Source organism: Hyla sarda, chromosome 4 (assembly GCF_029499605.1).
Source record: "Hyla sarda isolate aHylSar1 chromosome 4, aHylSar1.hap1, whole genome shotgun sequence".
Taxonomy (NCBI): Eukaryota; Metazoa; Chordata; class Amphibia; order Anura; family Hylidae; genus Hyla; species Hyla sarda.
The window spans coordinates 93,204,573-93,226,224 of NC_079192.1; the positions used below are offsets into that span (position 1 = coordinate 93,204,573).

The window sequence follows — 21,652 nt, forward strand, 5'->3', positions numbered from 1 at the left end:
ACTGACATGGCTCTGTTTGATTTACTTTGGTATACTTCAATATTCATATACTTTTCCTTAAACGGGTACTCCATTGCCCAGCGTCAAAACACTTAGTTCCGAACACTGTGTGTGTGCTGCAGGGGTTGGCCATGCCCCCTTGTGACGCCAGGCCACGCCCCCTCAATGCATGTTTATGGGAGGGGGCTTGATGGTCATCACGCCCCCTCTCATAGACTTGCATTGAGGGGGCGTGGCATGTTATCACGAGTGAGTGTGGCTGACCCCCGCAGCGCACACACAGCATTCGGAACTAAATGTTCTGAATGCTGGCCAGTGGAGTACCCCGTTAAGTGGGCAGGACCTAGGGGGTGGGGTCAGAGGTGCAGATAGTCTTCAGCCCTGCCTCCAGTGAAGTTAAAAGTTTATTTGCATATTGCAAGATTGTGCTATATCTCAGGAATGGCTGAGCGGATTGGGGTAAGAAATACATAGTTTTACTTAGGATCACCCTCACTAACCACCTATATATTTATGTTAGTCATGTTGATCCATCTGTCAGTTTAGCATTAACTTGTCTTACTACATTTCGATACCACTAACCCTCACCTGAGCTTCTCAACATATATCGAGAAAAAGACAAGCGTTGAGACAATGTACGTTGTTTCTTTAGATCTTCTGCTTGTTGATCAACCGTCATACTCTTTCTGCAGGTAGTGCCGAATGCTGATCTTCTCCATTGTCGTTCACCAGACAGCATCTGGTATAACCACAAGCTAGAAAGTGCAGTCTAGATAAAAGAGAGTCATATAGACAGTGATGTTGCCCACAATGACCTATCTGACCTCAGCTGTCATTTTGTAAATCAAGTTAAAGGAGTACTCCACTGGAAAACTTTTTTTTTAATCAACTGGTGCCAGAAAGTTAAACAGATTTTCAAATTACTTCTATAAAAAAATCTTAAACCTTCCAGTACTTATCAGCTGCTGTATACCCTTCAAAGTTGACAGCGATGTCTAAAGAACCCTGTAAATGCTCCCTGGTGGTCCAGTGGCGTGGATTGCCCCCCCCCCCCCCCCGCGATCACAGGGGGGCGATCCACTACTGAGGTAGCCGGAGGGCTTACTTCTGCTTCCGTGCAGGTCCCGACTCTCGCATTGATAAAGCCTTGCAGGACCAGGTTTTATCAGTCAAGTGCTGATCACACAGATCAATGTGGGTGGAGCCACATTGATCTGTATGAGGAATCTAATGATTCCTCCTAAAAGTCCCCTAAGGGGACTAATAAAGTGTAAAAAAAAAAAAAGTTTAATTAAAGTAAAAAAAAAAAAAAACACATTAACCCCTTCCTTATTAAAATTTTCAAACACACCCCTTTTCCAAAATTCCATATAAAAAATATAAAAACATAATAAAAATAAACGTGGTAACACCGAGTGCGTAAATGTCCGAACTATAAAAAATATATGGTAAATTAAACTGCACGGTCAATGGCGTACTCTCAAAAATATTCCAAAGTCCAAAATAGGGTATTTTTGTTCACTTTTTATGCCATAAAAAAATGAATAAGAAGCGATTAACCCCTTAACGACGCATGACGTATATTTACGTCCTGCGCCGGCTCCCGCGATATGAAGTCCGATCAAAACAAAAATGGTACTGATTAAAACTTCAGATGACAGCGCAAATTATGAGCCAACATATAGCCCCATATGCAGAAAAATAAAAAAGTTATAGGGGTCAGAAGAGGACAATTTTGAATGTAATCATTTTCGTGCATGTAGTTATGATTTTTTCCAAAAGTACGACAAAATCTAACCTATATAAGTAGGGTATCATTTTAATCATATGGACCTACAGAATAAAGGTATGTAAAGAAAAATGTACTGCATAGAAACGGAAGCCCCCAAAAGTAAAAAAAATTGTGTTTTTTCTTCAATTTTGTCGCACAATGTTTTTTTTTTCCGTTTCGCCATAAATTTTTGGGTAAAATGATGTTACAAAAAGTAGAGTTGGTGACACAAAAAATAAGCCATCATATGGATTTTTAGGTGCAAAATTGAGGGTTATGATTTTTAAAATGTAAGAGGAAAAAATGAAAGTGCAAAAACAGAAGAAAGCTTGGTCTTTAAAGGGGTACTCCGGCGCTTACACATCTTATCCCCTATCCAAAGGATAGGGGATAAGATGCCTGATCGCGGGAGTCCCACAGCTGGGGACGCCCGTGATCATGCACGCGGCACCCCGTTTGTAATCGGTCCCCGGAGCGTGTTCGCTCCGGGTCTGATTACGGTCGACCGCAGGGCCGGCGGCATGTGACGTCACGCCTCCGCCCCCGTGTGACATCACGCTCCGCCCCTCAATGCAAGCCTACGGGAGGGGGCGTGATAGCTATCACAAACGGGGACCGATTACAAACGATAGGGGAGAAGATGTGTAAGCATCGGAGAACCCCTTTAAGAGGTTAAAGACAGGAATGAAGGAAGGAATCACATATACTGTGTATTGTCCTTATTTCATTAGGCTTTTTATTTTATTTTTGAAACATAGCAAATTAACAATGCAGAAGCATTGGTCAGTTTACATGAGTATTCTCATGTAAACATTACAAATACAAACAGGAAACAAAAAAGAATGCATAGCCACCGATGAGGTACAGTGCAATAATAACAAAAAAAGCATGTCATCTGATTAGTTAGCATTAAAGACCATCATGGGACTAATTGCTCTTTCAGTTTTAACATAATGGTATATGAGCACTTGAAGAGAGAGAGTTTTCTCGCTTTTAGCTAATTGAGATGGTCGCAGTGAATTAATGGGTATGGCTACGGAAAACAAGGAAAGAGATGGGATTGGGGAAGAAACTGGGGATGGGGGGGGTTTGGGGGTCAGGGTGGTTTGTTATTTCGAGCATCTCCTAGTAAAAGTTGTTGGGGGGAGCATATTAGAATTTCCTGTATTTTATCAGCGGAACTTACTGAGTTGAGAGACTGTAGAGAGGCTAGAGGCAGCAAAGGAACCAGCCTGTCCAAACGTTTCAGTATCTGAGATGTCCAACGAGTCGGAGGTCTAAAATATTAAAAAAAAACATAATGCGTTTCAGTAATGCGTCTTAGTTTCATTAGATCTCTCTTTTTTAGAATTTCATTGTTTTGCCTTGGAATATCAGACAATCTGGTATTATGGTTAAAAGAGCTGTCTCATGATGAGAATATATATATATAGATATGTGTGTGTGTGTGTGTGTGTTTCACAGTAAAAAGGGTGAATATATGGTCCATAAAATTACAGTGATATAAATTTGAATCTGTGGTTATACCATGACAAAATGTTGTCCAAGTGGGTAAATACTTATGCAAGGCACTGTAAAATTCTTTAAAGAATCACTTAAAGAGTTAGGGGTGTGAATCGCCAAGAATTTGGCGATTCGATTCGAATCGCGATACCAGTGTGGCGATTCGATATATCCCGATATATCGCGATACCGACTAGGTGACGATACATCGCGATATATCCCTATACATCGCCCACCTGAGAGCATTCATAGATCCCAATAGACGCCGCTGTCAGCTTTGACAGCGGCAATCTAGTACTCCGGTGCGCACTTTTCTCATGTTATCCCGTCCGGGCTGCTAAATAAAAGAAAACGCACTTTATCTTACCTGCCAACAAGCCCCCGGAGCTCCGGTACAGGTGTTCGGTCCCCGGGCTGTATTCTTCTTACTTCCTGTTAGCCCGGCACGTCACATGGAGCTTCAGCCTATCACCAGCGGAGGCGGGACATCGCTGCGGCCAGTGATAGGCTGAAGCTCCGTGTGACGTGCCGGGCTAACAGGAAGTAAGAAGAATACAGCCCGGGGAACGAACACCTGTACCGGAGCTCCGGGGGCTCGTTGGCAGGTAAGATAAAGTGCGTTTTCTTTTATTTTGCAGCCCGGACGGGATAACATGAGAAAAGTGTGCACCGGAGTACTCCTTTAATAGCCAGCCGCGGCGATCGCCGCATGCTGGCTATTAGCAGCGGCCCCCGGCTACTGAAATCAGCCGGGGGTCGCATAGTACGGAGCGGGCACGAGTCGGAGCCCGCTCCATACACCCAGAGTGCCACCGTGTCAGATCCGGCCTGCCCGGCTCCACAAATGTGGAACTTTTATCTCCTGATGCCCAGGACAGGACATGCTGTTCCAGGCGTCCGCAGATAAAAATTCCACATCCCTAAAAGAATCGATTCAAAAATATTTTGAATCGATTCAGTATCGGCAAATGAAAAAATCGCGATTATCGCGAGAATCGATTTTTTCTTACATCCCTATAAAGAGTACTTTAACATATTAAAACTTTTTTTAAAGCGTAAGCTATCATTAACAAGTTCCTAAATGTATGTTATTTTAAAAACAAATTTTTATGTCTATTTTCATTTTAGAAAACCCACCACTAGGGGTCTCCCTACATGTCCCGGCTTATTGATTTCGCACTCATGCTGGCCTGGCAGCATGAGTCGGAAATCAGACTGCAGCAGGGACACGTGACTGCTGCTCCCTGGCTGTCAATCAGGCAGCTCAGCTATTGCTCTCACCCCCGCCAACCGCTCGTGGCTGTGCCAAACCCCTCCACCCCCCCCCTTCACTGCCCTATCAAGAAGAGGTGACAACTTCACCTTCCAAGCCCCCCACCCTGCACGCTGCTGCACTCCGCTGTTCGCTGACAGCCCCTGCTCTCCACTCACAGTAGGTGCCACTGTAACAGCCATCAGAAGCCGCAGCCTGGAGACAGGTGACAGTGATCTCACCTTCTCCCAGCCAGCCTGTAGCTTCTTTCTCCGTTGCTCCACTGCTCCTTAGTGACGTAAAGTGAGGGCGGAAGGTGTCTCCCCCAGCAGGCTTCAGTGACATAGTGCCTGCTGGGGCACACCCACATCCTCCTGCCAGCAGCTCACAGTTTGTGAGCAAGAAGAATGGTAAGAAAAGAGCTTTTTAAGGGCAGGGGGGAGTTAGGTGTAGCTAAGGTACATAGCCTGAGTTAGTTTAGAAAAGTTTATTTAATGACAGGTACTCTTTAAAAAAAAAGTGTTGCCCAAATAATTCTAAGCACAAGCATTCTTAGGGTAGGGTCACACATAGCGCATATGCTGCTAGAAATCTTATGGGCAGTGGGAAATATGCTGCTCGTTTTGCTATGAGCAGACACACAGGACTTCCCCGCAGCAGCCCTGTGTGTGCAGTGAGGTTTGGAGGCAGGCCGAGCGGGCCAACATGACTGTAACATGTGGGTAGGCCTCCAAACCTTACTGCACACTCAGTGCTGCTGCAGGGAAGCCCTGTGTGTTTGCTCATATCAAAATATGCAGTGGATTTCTCGAAGCATGAAATAGGCTGAGTATCAATGTGTGAACCTACCCTTACAGTGTATTTTAGTTTTATTCCAGTTCACTTGTATCCATGCATCTTTGAGCCCTTGGCTGATTCCGGCTGTGTGAACATGGCCTAACTGGTACAGATTTGTCTGCTGATATCTATAATCGTATCTTGTTCAGTTTCCTTCACCTCTGTACATTACCTACCCAAAGCCCTGTGGTGCTTGCAGCAGTTGTGACAATGGCAGCTGTGTTTCTTGAGGATAGCAGTAAGTTGTCACATGTTCAACATTCTGCAGCATCATTCCTTGGGATAATGTAAGATAAGCTGAGCCTTTGAGAAGTGAAGTTAAGGCTCCAAAAACAATAAACTGTGCCTGCGGAGAAGTGGTCCCTGTTGAATTCTGCAAAGAAATATATAATTTAGATTAAGTGAATGGTGTTCATATATGTAAATGTATGTCTGTGAAATAATAAAAATAATCTTTTCATTTCATCATCATGACAGCACCACCATGGAATTTCCCCCTGTAGCTCTAATAGGAACAGGATACACAGAGAGGTTAAATAGACTCCTCCCCATCCACCCCTCAGTGTTTTCTGTTCCTAGGAGCATTCACGGAGAGGTGAGGTTCTTGCCTCTGGTGGGATGGTTACTGCTCCGGACGGGGCTGCCAGGCAGCGGGGGTTTCGTCACGATGCATCTCCCTCCCCCTGTGCTGCATCAGGTCGTGCCTCCTTAGGGTTGTTGCCTCCTGGTCCCTTCTTCCTGCGGTGGCATTTGTCCGGGTTTATGCAGCAGGAGTCCTGTATTGGCCGGTCTCTGATCTCCCTGGAGCTCCCTGGCTGTTCCGTGCTCCATGCTGCTGGGGCGCGCATCTGACGTTGCGGCGCGCGTGTGACTTCACGCGCACACGGTCGCGAGCATGCTCTGGCATTGGCTGGGGACCGGAAGTCCCTCTCCCAAGATGGTGGAGCCCGCCAGGGAAGCGTGGAGGAGCACCAAATTTGAACGGAGGGATATAAATGGCTCCTCTGTTCCATCATGCACCCCTCTGAACTATGGATGTGTCTGCTGCCCCCTGCTCTGCTCATCTGGAGCGATCTGCCTTAACTGTAAGTACCTGGCCCTTAGGGGGTTCACTTACTTTTATACTGTTTCTTGCTTATGTATCACTTGGTGTCTTATATAGCAGTGGTTTCTTTGGAATTAGCACCATATTGCTTGCACTATGCTGCTTTTTTTCCCCTATAGTCTACTCTCTGAAGTAGCATATAGCTTTGATTCTTAGGGAGACAAGGATGCCCCGAAGAAATCAAAAGAAAAAGAATCCTCTAAAGAAACATAGTAGGAATCAAAATCTAAGTCCAAAAAATTTGGAATTTGTTTAGTTGTACTACCGGATACCCATCCTAAACCCCTTTGTAAAGCCTGCACTGACAAAATTGTTTTCCAAGAATCTCCATCCTTTATGGATGAGCTTTGTTTACTTATAAATCAACAAGTACAGTCTGCCATAGCTACTGCTTTGCCTAGTTCTTCAGCTACTGTTACTTCTGATACCCCTGTGGCTGAACCCCCTCCACCAAAAAGGCAAAAAACTGCTATTGTTTTGGACTCAGACTCTGATTCTAATGAAATTTTACATTTTTAAATTCTGGTATTACTTACTCTGAAGAAGAGAGTGAAAGTCAAGACACTTCTCCTAAGAGGGATGATAAAAAAATAAAATAAAAATTCTTCTTAAGATACAGATATTTTACTTACTGCTGTAAGAAATGCCATAAATAGATACTCCAGAACCTATGTCCGTTCAGGACAGAATGTTTTCTGGTCTGAAACCTCAAAAAACAAAAGTTTTTTCGGTTCTTGATAGCATTAAAACGCTTATTACAGATGAGTGGAAGGCTCCAGAGAGGTGCTTGCAGATTTCTTAAGAATTTCGCAACCGTTTCCCCTTTGACCCCAATGATGTAAATCTGTGGAGTGAACCTCCAAAAATAGATGTGGAACTTTCTAAAGTTGTTAAAAGTTGCTTAAAGACACCTTAGACCTCAAAATGGGTGGTCTTCCAAAAAGATCCTGGGAAGCCTCATCGGCTTTAATCCACCCCAATATTGCGGCTACTACTGTAGCCAGGTCTCTATTCATTTGGTTAGAGGAGTTAGAGAGCCATTTGCTCAACAAAACATCTAGGGAAAGTATTTTATCTTCCATTCCAATGTTGAAACTAGCCACAGCCTTCTTGGTGGATGTATCAGCTGAATCAGTTAGATTTGCAGCAAAAGCCACCGCCTTATCTATCTGCTAGAAGGGCCCTATGGGTTAAAAACTGGCAAGGTGACTCTACCTCTAAGGTTTATCTTTGTGCTATCCCCTTTCAGGGTAATCTTGGAACAGGCGGCTGACAGGAAAAAAGATTTCCCTATTCAGAAAAAACCTAAACAAAATAAAAAATGTTATTAGGAACAAAGGGGGAGATTTATCAAAACCTGTCCAGAGGAAAAGTTGCCCAGTTGCCCATAGCAACCAATCAGCTCGCTTCTTTCATTTTTAACAAGGCCTCTGCAAAATGAAAGAAGCAATCTGATTGGTTGGCTATGGGCAACTGGGCAACTTTTCCTTTGCACAGGTTTTGATAAATCTCCCCCAAAGAGTATAAAGGAAAAGGAATAGGAGGTCACTGGAGCTATCCTAACGGAGGAAAAAGCAAAGACTTTATCCTCAATTCGAAAAACAAAAAACAATGACAGTCTTGTGGGAAGAAGGCTGTCTCTATTCAGTCACCAATGGTCTCAGATCCAAAAAAATACCTTCATTCTAAATTCCAAATCTCAGGGATACAGAATAGAGTTTATCAGCCTTCCTCCTCCAAGATTTTGTTCTACAGATCTTGGATCAGACATCTTAAACTAATGGCTTTTTCAGGCATAAAGGATCTCTTGTCTCTAGGAGCTGTTATTCCGGTCCCCATCTTGGAACAGGGTCTGGGTCACTATTCCCATCTATTTTTGGTGTCCAAGACAAACGGTACATTCAGAACTACTATAAATCTAAAAGCAAGTTTATTTCTTACAAAAGGTTCAAGATGGAGACCCCGAAGACAGCCATACCTCTGATTCAAAGAGTCTCCTGGATGTGTACCATCGATCTAAAAGATGCCTGCTTCCACTTACCAATTAATTCCTCTCACCAAAAATATCAGTTTGCAATTCAATACAATCACTCTACCCTTCATTTTCAATTTCAGGTCCTTCCTTTTGCAATATCTTCCGCCCTGATGATATTTACTAAAATAATGGTAGAGGTGATTGCTCATCTGAGACAAAAAGGAATTTTAATAATTCCTTACTTGGACGACTTCCTGATTATTGCCCAGTCAAAAGAAATGCTTCATCAGCACCTTCTTTTTAACTTTGTCCTGTCTTCAAAACCTCGTCTGGATCATAAACTGGCAGAAGTCAGACTTAATTCCAGCAAGGAAGAAGTTGTTTCTGGGCATGATCTTAGACTCTGAGAAACAAAATACCTTTCTCCCAGAAGACAAAATTCTCTCCCTTCAGCCTAAAATAAATTAAAAAAAGAACAGCCATGTCAGTCTTGGGATTGGGGTACTCACGTCGAGCACCTTCATCTTCATCTTCACGGTTCCTGGTCTCAGAAAACCCTTTAGGGAATCATGTGAAGGTATATTTGGACAATATAACCATGGTGGCCTTTCTCAACCATCAAGGGGGGGATGAGACATTCTCCTCTAAGGGATCTCTCCTGAGGGGTGTAGAAAATCAGGAAGCAGACTTCCTAAGCTGGAACCAAGTGGATCCAGGAGAATGGGAACTAAATTCTCAAGTTTTTCAGTCACTGGTGAGAGTTTGGGGGAATCTGGAAATTGAAAATTTTCTTGCTGGAAAATAGATCTAAGTCAGAACTTCTCTCTCAATTCGAGAGGGAAACCTCTTGTAGTACATGCCCTTCAACAAATTTGGGTCTTCTCTCTTGCTTATGCGTTTCCTCCTCTGCATCTCATCCTGAAAGCGCTCCAAAAAATTCAACTGGAGAAAGTTTGTGTCATCTTCATAGCCCCTTGGTGGCCCAAGAGAGGTTGGTTCAGTCCCCTAAATCCTCACTTCTATACAGTATATTTAAGATACTGGAAGCAATTTACTCCATGATGTGGACCTACACCCCCCCCCCCCCCCCTGGACATTCTGAATCCAGACATTGCTAGGATACTAGACTACCTCCAAGAGGGGTTTGAAAAAGGTCTTTCTATCAGTACCTTGAAGATTCAGATGGCAGCTTTAGGGTGTTACTTTGATACCTCTTTAGCTGAACATAAAGGGATAAAAATATATTTTTCTTCTATTTCTAGATTAAAACCTAAGATTTCTAATTTTACTCCCCCATGGGATCTAAATTTTGTCCTTTCTGCCTTAACCAAACATCCTTTCGAGCCATTAGACCTCTGTTAAATTATTGACCTGCAAAACTGCGTTGTTAGTTGCCATAACTGCAGCAAGAAGAGTAGGGTAAATCCAGGCTCTTTCTACTGAGGAACAATATTGTATCATCCTGGACAATAGGATTATTTTCAAACTTAATCCAGTTTTGCTTCCAAAGGTGGTCACTAATTTTCACAGGTCTCAGGATATTACATTGCCCTCATTCTGCAATATTCCAAAAAATCAGAATGAGGAAGTCTTACATAACCTTGATGTGAGAAGATGTGTTATTCACTACTTGGAGAGTACAAAATCTTGGAGAAAAGATTCTAACCTTTTCATTCAATTTCAAGGTCCCAACAAGGGCACGAGAGCTTCAAAAATACAATTTCTATGTGGCTGAAGATAGCTATCCAGAAGGCTTATAAATCTTCCGGTAAGAAAGTCCCTGGAGGTCTTCGTGCTCACTCAACTAGGGCGCTAGCTGTCTCCTGGGCCGAAAAAGCCTCAGCCTCCATCGAACAGATTTGCAGAGCGGCAACATGGTCATCTCCGCAAACCTTCTTCAATCATTATAGGTTGAATGTAACATCTTCCCAAGATCTGTCTTTTGGCCGAAAGGTGTTTCAAGCTGTGGTCTGGTATGTCTCATGGTGGTGCTGTCATGATGGCGATGTGAAAAGATGGAATTTTTACTTACCGATAATTCGTTTTTCATGAGTCCATCATGACAGCACCCTTTAATTCCCACCCTTCTATGTGGCTAAGTATTATAGACGTATTGTTTATGCTCTAGTTAATTTAACCCCTTAAGGACCAAGCCCATTTTAACCTTCACCCCTTAAGGACCGAGGGTTTTTCCGTTTTTGCACTTTCATTTTTTCCTCCTTACATTTTAAAAATCATAACTCTTTCAATTTTGCACCATAAAATCCATATGATGGCTTATTTTTTGGGTGACCAATTCTACTTTGTAATGACATCAATCATTTTATCGAAAAATCTACGACGAAACGGAAAAAAAAATCATTGTGCTACAAAATTGAAGAAAAAACTCCATTTTGTAAATTTGGGGGCTTCCGTTTCTACACAGTAAATTTTTCGGTAATAATGACACCTTATCTTTATTCTGTAGGTCGATATGATTAAAATGATACCCTACTTATATAGGTTTGATTTTGTCGTACTTCTCGAAAAAATCATAACTACATGCAGGAAAATTTATATGTTTAAAATTGTCATCTTCTGACCCCTATAACTTTTTTATTTTTCCGCGTATGAGGCGGTATGAGGGCTCATTTTTGTGCTGTGATCTGAAGTTTTTGTATTGATTGGAATTAATCGCTTTTTATTCATTTTTTCATGATATAAAAAGTGACCAAAAATACGCTATTTTGGACTTTGGAATTTTTTGTGTGCTTACGCCATTGACCGTACGGTTAAATTAATTATATATTTTTATAATTCGGACATTTCTGCATGTGGCAATACCACATATGTTTATTTTTATTTTAAATGGGAAAAGGGGGGTGATTCAAACTTTTATTAGGGAAGGGGTTAAATGATCTTTATTCTCTTTTTTTTTCCCCCACTTTTTTTTTTGCAATGTTATAGCTTCCATAGGGGGCTATAACACTGCACACACTGATCTTTTACATTGATCAATGGTTTCTCATAGGAAACCATTGATCGATGATTCTGCTGCTTGACTGCTCATGCTTGGATCTCAGGCACTGAGCAGTCATTCGGCGATCGGACACCAGGAGGCAGGTAAGGAACCCTCCTTGTGTCCTACAGCTGTTCGGGATGCCGCGATTTCACTGCAGCGATCCCGAACAGCTCCCTGAGCTAACCGGCATTAGTTTAGTTTCACTTTAGAGGTGGCGATCAACTTTGAACGCCGCATCTAAAGGGTTAATAGCACGCAACACCTCGATCAGTGCCGCACGCTATTAGCCATGGGTCCCGGCCGTTATAGAACAGGAACAGACTCATGGCGTACCGGTACGTCATGGGTCCTTAAGTGGTTAAAGGGGTACTCTGGCACTAAGACATCTTATTCCCCTATCCAAAGGATAGGGGATAAGATATCTGATTGCGGGGTTCTCGCTGCTAGGGACCCCCGCAATCTAGCATGCAGCATCCACCTGTTAGCACTGAAGGAAGCGCTGGAGGCTCCAAGTCTAATGCCTCCCGTCACGTCACGACTCCGCCCCCGTGTGACGTCATGCCCCACCCCCTCAATGCAAGACTATGGGAGTGGGGCGCACCTCCAGCGCTTCCTACAGTGCTAACAGGTGGGTGCTGCATGCTAGATTGCGGGGGTCCACAGCGGCGGGACCCCCGCGATCAGACATCTTATCCCCTATCCTTTGGATGATCTTGATGTCTTAGTGCCGGAGTACCCCTTACGGACCAGGCCAATTTTATTTTAGCGTTTACGTTTTTTCCTCCTCGCCTTCTAATATCCATAACTATTTTATATTTCCCTCTACAGACCCATATAAGGGCTTGTTTTTTGCGTGACGAATTGTACTTTGTAATGAAACCTCTCATTTTACCATAAAATGTATGGTGAACCCAAAAAATATTTTTTTAGGGAGGACATTTAAATGAAAACCACAATTTTACCACATTTTGGAGGGTTTTCGTTTTCACACTGTACACTTTACAGTAAAAAATAATATTTTTAATTAAAAAAAATCAAACTTTTTGTACAAAATCAGTAATTAAAAATTGCCTATAACTTTTTCATTTTTTCGTATATAGGGCGGTATGAGGGCTAATTTTTTGCGTTGTCATCTGTACTTTTATCTATACCACATTTGCATATACAAAACTTTTAGATATTTTTTTATTCATCTGTTTTTGAATAAAATGTGACTAAAAAGCAGCATTTTTTGACTTTTTTTTATTATTTAAGTTTACGCCATTTACCGTACGGGATCATTAACATTATATTTTGTTAGTTTCGACATTTACGCACACATCGATACCAGATATGTTTATTAAAAAAAAAAATGTTTATGCTTTTTGGGGGTAAAATGGGAAAAACGGACAATTTTCACTTTTATTGGGGGAGGGGATTTTTCAACTTTTTTTTTTTAACATTTTTTCCCCCCCACTTTTTATGTCCCCATAGGGGACTATCTATAGCAAGGATTTGATTGCTAATACTGTTCAGTGCTATGCATAGGACATAGCACTGATCAGTATTATCGGCTATCTTCTGCTCTGGTCTGCACAGACGAGAGCAGGAGACACCGGGAGATGGACGGAGACAGGTGAGGGGGCCTGCGTCGGCCATTCCAGATGATCAGATCCCTGCGGCAGCGCTGCGGGCGATCTGATCCTCTATTTTAACATGCTCACTGCCGCAGATGCCGTGATCTATACTGATCACGGCCTCTAAGTGGTTAATGGCGGACATCCGTGCGATCGTGGATGTCAACCATTACTGGCGGGTCCCCAGCTGCTGCTAGCAGCCGGAACCTTCAGTGTATGACGCGAGCACCTCTCCGATGCTCTTGCGGTCATACACAGAACGTAAATGTATGTCCTGGTGTGCTAAGTACCGGCGCACCAGGACGTACATTTATGTCCGTGGTCGTTAAGGGGTTAAAACCACTATGGGGTGGATGGGGAGGGGGGCCTATTTAATCCCTCTGTGTTTCCTGTTCCTATTAGAGCTACAGGGGACAATCTCATGGTGGTGCTGTCATGAGGAACTCATGGAAAATGAATTATCGGTAATTAATAATTCCAACTTTTTTGGTAGAGCATCAGCATATTCCTTGGTATTTTACAATTGAAAAATCTTACAATCTCTGTCAATGTTTTCCAACCAGGGGTGCCTCCAGCTGTTGCAAAACTACAACATGCAGTGTGCATGCAGTGGATGAAGTGCATGGAGTGTGGGGAAAAATATGGGGGGGGGGAGGTTAAAGGAGAATAGTTGGAGTTAGCAGAATGCAGAATATTAATATATAAATATATATCCTCTTACCAAACAACATGTCAGTGCATCAAGCAAGCCAAAGCGGCGCTGTTGAGGTAAGGAAGCCACGGACTGAGCTTCTGACTTCAGTATTTGTATTACATATCTACAGCTCTTGGCTGGAAGAAGAGATACAACACTGGGCCTAAAAGAGACATAAGGAGAGTTAGGTTTTGGAAGAAATAAACGTAAGTTGATGACCAAAGGAAATGCTATATAGGCAGGCCCTATGATGGAAGGTGCCCTGTGAGGTACCTTCTACCAGCGCTCTATATGGTTAACTGTCATACAAATAACTATACGTAAACCACTAGTCGAGGAAAACCATGTATATACCCTCGTGCATATATGATATAAATGCCCTTGAATGATAATTAATCATCAACTGACACTATCGAAATCATTAATTAGGCCTAGATGATAAAAAATGAATCTTTATTAGAACATAAACACATAAAGACATAAATAAATTTCACTGACAGTACAGCATTGTGTCTCTTGATCCGATAAAAAGCATAGATCACAGATCAGGTAGGGAAGGGGTAAAGGATACAGGTGAGCCCCTACTCCTTAGAGAACCCTACCTAGTCTAAACCCTTGCCCTCACTAAACAATAAGTGTGGACAGGGTTAGGATGGTATCAATATTCCATTAGAAATACAACATAAATTAAATAGATTTAATATGGCATCTCGTGCTCTCTTTCCAACGCGTTTCTCCCTTAGCAAATAACTAGGGTTCATCAGGGAATGGAGGAGAAAAAGTACATATAAATATATAAAGTATTGCCGATGATGTACCGTGGTGAAGTAAAATCAAATAATGATAGAGATAAAGATAAAGCACAGTTGAGTAAGTCAAAACTGATTGTGATAACAGTCGGACGTCAGAGCTGAGTTCATTCCACGCGTCTGAGCTGCCAAATCCGGGAAGGCCATTGAGCCGAAGAACGGGGACTTTACCGTCCATCTTCCCCCTATTGTTGTCACATCTGTGATACTTCTATCAGGCAACCATCACATAAAAAGGGAAGCGCTACTGTACTTACCATGATGGACCGATTTTAGGTCTAGGAGTGCATTGATTTCTAATTAGGAGTCCTGGTCTTGAAGTAAACTTGTCCCTGGGGTCATCCAAACCCCATTATTAGAATCTCACTGGATGGACTAATAATCTTTGGTCTACTAGAGTGCATCAACCTCTAAATGTGCATTCAGATTATGAATTAAACTGGTCCTTGGAGGTCATTTAAATCGTATCAATACAGCCCTGTCTAAACAATGATGGGACTACCTCACTACCCTTGATGTGCCATTGTGTGGCTAATACAGAGTTATATCCACCTTATTTTGGCCGTATTCTGGATTGGGCCAGCTTCATATTTATAACAAAAGGGATTCATCATTCCACATATATTATATATATTGAATGAACTCAGCTCTGACGTCCGACTGTTATCACAATCAGTTTTGACTTACTCAACTGTGCTTTATCTCTATCATTATTTGATTTTACTCCACCACGGTACATCATCGGCAATACTTTATATATTTATATGTACTTTTTCTCCTCCATTACCTGATGAACCCTAGTTATTTGCTAAGGGAGAAACGCGTTGGAAAGGGAGCACGAGATGCCATATTAAATCTATTTAATTTATGTTGTATTTCTAATGGAATATTGATACCATCCTAACCCTGTCCACACTTATTGTTTAGTGAGGGCAAGGGTTTAGACTAGGTTGGGTTCTCTAAGGAGTAGGGGCTCACCTGTATCCTTTACCCCTTCCCTACCTTATCTGTGATCTGTGCTTTTTATCGGATCAAGAGACACAATGCTGTACTGTCAGTGAAATTTATTTATGTCTTTATGTGTTTATGTTCTAATAAAGATTCATTTTTTATCATCTAGGCCTAATTAATGATTTCGATAGTGTCAGAAGAGTATACAAATAACTATAGCCTATAGTCAGGGCCATATTTACAGTTCATGTAATGATGCCTGTGTCAATGTACAGACTGCACCCTCTTATGGCCAGCCCTGGAAATGACATCTTCATAACTAGCATCATCATGGAACATTCAATGATTTTTTATACATAACCTGGGACGTGCACCCACAGGCCTGAGCCCCCCCCCCCCCCCCGCCCTATATGTGCACTTGCCCCTTTAATGCCTTTTTTTTTTTGGTTAATGAAATTTACAGTGCTCCCCAAGACATCGGGTAAGAAAGTGAGCCAGCCCCCAGAACCTACAGACTCTAATGTACATGGGTGAAAGCACTACAACTCTCAGTATGTAAAGTGAAAAAGCATTACAAGCTCACAACCTCTAGCACACAAGGCAAAAAGGCACTGAAGACTCTTTGTCCCTTTGCATACTGGGGGATGAAGGGCATTTTTGCCTTGCATACTGGAGGCTGTAGTACAAAATCTATATATCTATATATATAAAACTCAACGTGTGTGTGTATGTATTTGTGTATGTATGTGTGTATGTTCCAGCATCACGTCCAAACGGCTAAAAATATTAACATGAAACTTGGCACACATGTTACTTATATGTCTACAACAAACATAGGATAGGTGATTTAACCCTTACTCACCCCCATTTGCCAGGGGCGGGGTTTATGTTTAAAGTCCCATACTAGTCTATGGGAAATATATGTTACTGCATAACTTCCAAACGGCTGGAGATATTTCCATAATACTTGGTCACATGTTACTTATATGTCCACTTAAAATATAGGATAGTTAATTTAACCCTTAACTACCCCCATTTGTGAGGGTCGGGGTTTTTGTTTAAAGTCCCATGCAAATCAATAGGAAATGTACGTTCCCACATAACTTCCGTACGGCTGGAGATATTTCAATAATACCTGGTACACATATTACGGGACAGGATAGGAGGTCGAGATAGGAGGTCGTGATAGGAGGTCGAGATAGGAGGACAGGATATGAGGTCGAGATAGGAGGAAGGGATAGGAGGTCGAGATAGGAGGACGGGATAGGAGGTTGAGATAGGAGGTTGAGATGGGAGGTTGGGATAGGAGGTCAAGATAGGAGGACGGGATAGGAGGTCAAGATAGGAGGACGGGATAGGAGGTCGAGATAGGAGGATGGGATAGGAGGTCGAGATAGGGGGTCAGGATAGGAGGACGGGATAGGAGGATGGGATAGGAGGACGGGATAGGAGGTTGGGATAGGAGGACGGGATAGGAGGTCGGCATAGGAGGTTGGGAAAGGAGGATGGGATAGGAGGTCAGGATAGGAGGACGGGATAGGAGGACGGGATATGAGGTCGAGATAGGAGGACAAGATAGGAGGTCGGGATATGAGGACGGGATAGGCGGTTGGGATATGACAACAATATATGAGGACGGGATATGAAGTCAAAAGCTTCCTCCTTTGTTTATTTTCCTTCCCAACAAGGATTAGGAAGGAAAAACCGGGCAACGCCGGGTACTCAGCTAGTAGGAAATAAAATACTTTTTCAAAGTGTTAGTAAATGTTAAGACTCTTCCCTAATAAAATTTAAATCACCCCCTTTAAAATAATGTTCAAACATAAACATATGTGGTATCCCTGTGTGCGTAAATAAAGTCCGAACTATTAAAATAAAATGTTAATTAAGCCACACAGTGAATGGCGTAAATGTATTTAAAAAAAAAAAAACAACAAAGTCCTAAATTGGAAATCTGTCACCAGTGTCACCTGCACTAACCTGTCAGTACCAACAGGTAGAGCAGGTGACAACGGTACTTACCTTGTCCCATTTCGTGCAGGGAATCTCCAGTAATCTTCTCCGTTAGCTCCAACTCCAGGCACCCGACTTGGGACATGGGCGGAGCTTAGTGACATCACCGCTACTGTTCCCAGGACCCGGGACCCAGCAGAGAGCTGGGACCCAGGTCCTGGAAAAAGCAGCAGTGACATCACTAAGCTCCGCCCGTGCCCCAAGCCAAGTGCCCGGAGCTGAAGCTAATGACGGAGGAGTTTACTGGAGATCCTCTGCACGAAACGGGACAAGGTAAGTACCGTTGTCATCAGTGTCACCTGCACTAACAGATTCCTTTAATGAGGAAATTTTTTTAATAAAGTGATTTAACCCCTTAAGGACGCAGGACGTAAATGTACGTCCTGGTGCGGTGGCACTTAACGCACCAGGATGTACATTTACGTCCTGTGCATAACCGCGGGCATCGGAGCGATGCCCGTGTCATGCGCGGCTGATCCCGGCTGCTGATCGCAGCCAGGGACCCGCCGGCAATGGCCGACGCCCGCGATCTCGCGGGCGTCCGCCATTAACCCGTCAGGTGCCGGGATCAATACAGATCCCGGCATCTGCGGCAGTGCGCGATTTAAATGAATGATCGGATCGCCCGCAGCGCTGCTGCAGGGATCCGATCATTCATAACGCCGCACGGAGGTCCCCTCTCCTGCCTCCGTCCGGCTCCCGGCGTCTCCTGCTCTGGTCTGTGATCGAGCAGACCAGAGCAGAAGATAGCCGATAACACTGATCTGTTCTATGTCCTATACATAGAACAGATCAGTATTAGCAATCATGGTATTGCTATGAATAGTCCCCTATGGGGACTATTCAAGTGTAAAAAAAAATGTAAAAAAAAGTAAAAGTAAAAAAAAAGTGAAAAATCCCCTCCCCCAATAAAAAAGTAAAACGTCCGTTTTTTCCTATTTTACCCCCAAAAAGCGTAAAAAATAAATTTTATAGACATATTTGGTATCGCCGCCTGTGTAAATGTCCGAACTATTAAAATAAAATGTTAATGATCCTGTACGGTGAACGGCGTGAACGAAAAAATAAAAAAAAAGTCCAAAATTGCTACTTTTTTAATACATTTTATTTTAAAAAAATTATAAAAAATGTATTAAAAGTTTTTTATATGCAAATGTGGTATCAAAAAAAATTACAGATCATGGCGCAAAAAATGAGCCCCCATACCGCCGCTTATACATAAAAATAAAAAAGTTAGAGGTCATCAAAATAAAGGGATTATAAACGTACTAATTTGGTTAAAAAGTTTGTGATTTTTTTTAAGCGCAACAATAATAGAAAAGTATGTAATAATGGGTATCATTTTAATCGTATTGACCCTCAGAATAAAGAGCACACGTCATTTTTACCATAAATTGTACGGCGTGAAAACGAAACCTTCCAAAATTAGCAAAATTGCGTTTTTCGTTTTAATTTCCCCACAAAAATAGTGTTTTTTGGTTGCGCCATACATTTTATGATATAATGAGTTATGTCATTACAAAGGACAACTGGTCTCGCAAAAAACAAGCCCTCATACTAGTCTGTGGATGAAAATATAAAAGAGTTATGATTTTTAGAAGGCGAGGAGGAAAAAATGAAAACGTAAAAATTAAATTGTCTGAGTCCTTAAGGCCAAAATGGGCTGAGTCCTTAAGGGGTTAATTAAAAGTGCAATCTAAACAAAAATGGAACTGATAAAAACTACAAATCATGTTTTTTTTTACATATAGTTATAGCGGGAGATTTATTATTGCAGGTAGAGCTTTCTTTTTAAAATCTTTTGCTTAGTTTGGGCGCATTGTAACTTTTGCATAAAATGTCACAAACCCCTTAAAAACACTGCAAATCTACACATCACCAGACCTGGCTTACAAAACTGCCTTTGAAGAGCTTTTTTTTTTTTAAAAAAAAGTCGCACATTTATTGCGCAGCAGGGTAAAACAGTGCAGACAGGATGGCAGGAGGTCCTTTCGTTAAAGGGGTACTTCGCTGCTTAGCGTTTGCAACAAAATGTTCCTAGCGCTTAGAGCCGGCAGTCCGTGACGTCATAGCCCCGCCTCTCATGATCTCACACCCCACCCCCTCAATGCAAGTCTATGGGAGGGGGCATGACGGCTATGTTCCAAACGTTGAGCAGCAGAGTACCCCTTTAAGAATTGTGTTGTGTTAACATATGTAAGGTTCTTACTAACATTGTTTTTTTTTTATGATACGTGCCCATTTTCTTTGCTCGAGCCCCTGCCCTCCAAAATATCTGTGCACGTCCCTGTACATAACACACAGAACACTGACATCACAAAAAATAAGATGATCTTCTAATTTTCCCTTATTCTGTTTTATTTTAGGACAGATAATTGCTTATATTCGCTGGTTGGATTTACCAACCACATCTGCTGGAAGTTTGTTCAAGACATCTACCACTCTTTCAGTTAAATTATATTTCCAGAAATTTCCTTGTTCTTCTGTTTAGTCTCATATGAAAACACTTTCCTCCTGAACTTTATTTACACCTTTACCATGGGACCTATCACATGTTCATAAAACTGCAGTCGTCCAGAGCTACAGTTTGTCGAGCGACCTTTCCACTGACTCTTCCAGTTTTTTATTTTATTCTAGCGCCAATCATGATAGCCCAATATGCTAATGAAAGCATTGGCTGTCAAAGTAGGTGTGGAGCTGGGGGCAGTAGTTGGGCAAAATCTCTAGTGTGGTCACAGATGGCTTTGGAGCTTACTAACCCTGTATGCCTTCTCACTGTGTTTCCCCAAAAACTAACACCGCCAATTGCTGATGACAGGGGTAGGTTAGAATGAAAGAAGAGAACAAGAAGAATTAGTGAGCTAGAGATGGCTGTAGCTGACTAATTCCACTAGTTTTGTGGAACAAAAAACTTCAGTATAATGTGTGAATTACTGAATAATTAGGAGTCCAGTGGGCGGTCCTACATATAAGCATTATACAGAGATACCTGTCAACTCACTGGATGCCTAAGCCGAGAATAATCAAGGATTTCAATCAATAAGATACTTAGGTCTACTATATCTTTTCCCACAAAATTATACATCATTTTGGTCAGCTGCTCAATACCATGCTGCTGGCAGGTTAGATTTCATGGTCAACATGCCCTTTAAGTCTTCCAGATAAGTTTCATGCTCTTCAATAAAAAGAAAACATTTCTAATATGGAATATTGATGTCATTTGTTTTAAAAGCAACTTATATACTTTCTGTGAATATTTATTAAAGTAGTAGTCCAGTCTTCAAAAATGTATCCCCTATCCTAAGGATAGGGGATAAGTTTCAGATCGTGGGGGGTCCGACCGCTGGGGCCCTCCGCGATCTCCCGTATGGCACCCCGGCAGACCGCGGGAAGGGGGCGTGTTGACCACCACACGAAGTGGTGGCTGACATGCCCCCTTAATATAACTCTATGGCAGAGCCAGAGCGCTGCCTTCGACAATTTCCGGTTCTGCCATAGCACTGTATTGAGGGGGCGTGTTAGCCGCCGCTTCGTGCGGTGGTCAACATGCCCCCTTCCCATGGACTGCCAGGCCCCATACAGGACCCCCCGCAAACTGAAACTTACCCCTATCCTTAGGAGAGGGGATAAGTTTTTCAGGACTGGACTACTCCTTTAATATTCACTAACATTGTCATCATTCTGAATTATACTCTTTCATGCTCTTTTGGGTATATTACATTCTGGGTGTGAAATTAGTTTAGAACAACTAAACCCAAAACTGCCGAGAAATCTTCCCATCCATAAATCTCTTGGCACGTTTGTCACCCATGGGTTTCATCCACCATAGCTTTAACCATACCACATTACTTTGCCATCTTTATAAGTTTATTTCTTTGACTTACTGAATTTCTGAAATCATTTGTGAGCTTAATCTTTTCAGCAGTGTTATAGATGGAGGAAGGGTGATAATGTTATCCAGTGCACAGCGAATCTAAGCAGAAGCAGAGATGTGAATTAATGTAATAGTTCTATCAAACATGATCTCTATCACATATGTCACATACAGACAGTACTTTTGTAACATGGGCAGGAGAAATGCGGTGACCCAGTACAGAATATGGTATCCTGCCCGCCCTGTGTGGC

General features: G+C 42.3%; 1 protein-coding gene across 1 annotated transcript in view; it reads right to left on the reverse strand.

Annotated features, from left to right (window-relative positions):
* The window catches only part of LOC130367383 (uncharacterized), an 87,148-nt gene that overhangs the window by 28,327 nt on the left and 37,169 nt on the right, over positions 1 to 21,652 (reverse strand). Inside the window, exons 19-23 of the mRNA XM_056569800.1 lie at positions 21,412 to 21,500; positions 13,782 to 13,917; positions 5,540 to 5,736; positions 2,958 to 3,048; positions 589 to 769 (exon numbers count right to left, since the gene is read on the reverse strand). Coding sequence (XP_056425775.1) covers positions 589 to 769; positions 2,958 to 3,048; positions 5,540 to 5,736; positions 13,782 to 13,917; positions 21,412 to 21,500 — 694 coding nt within the window. The remainder of the gene's footprint in view (positions 1 to 588; positions 770 to 2,957; positions 3,049 to 5,539; positions 5,737 to 13,781; positions 13,918 to 21,411; positions 21,501 to 21,652) is intronic.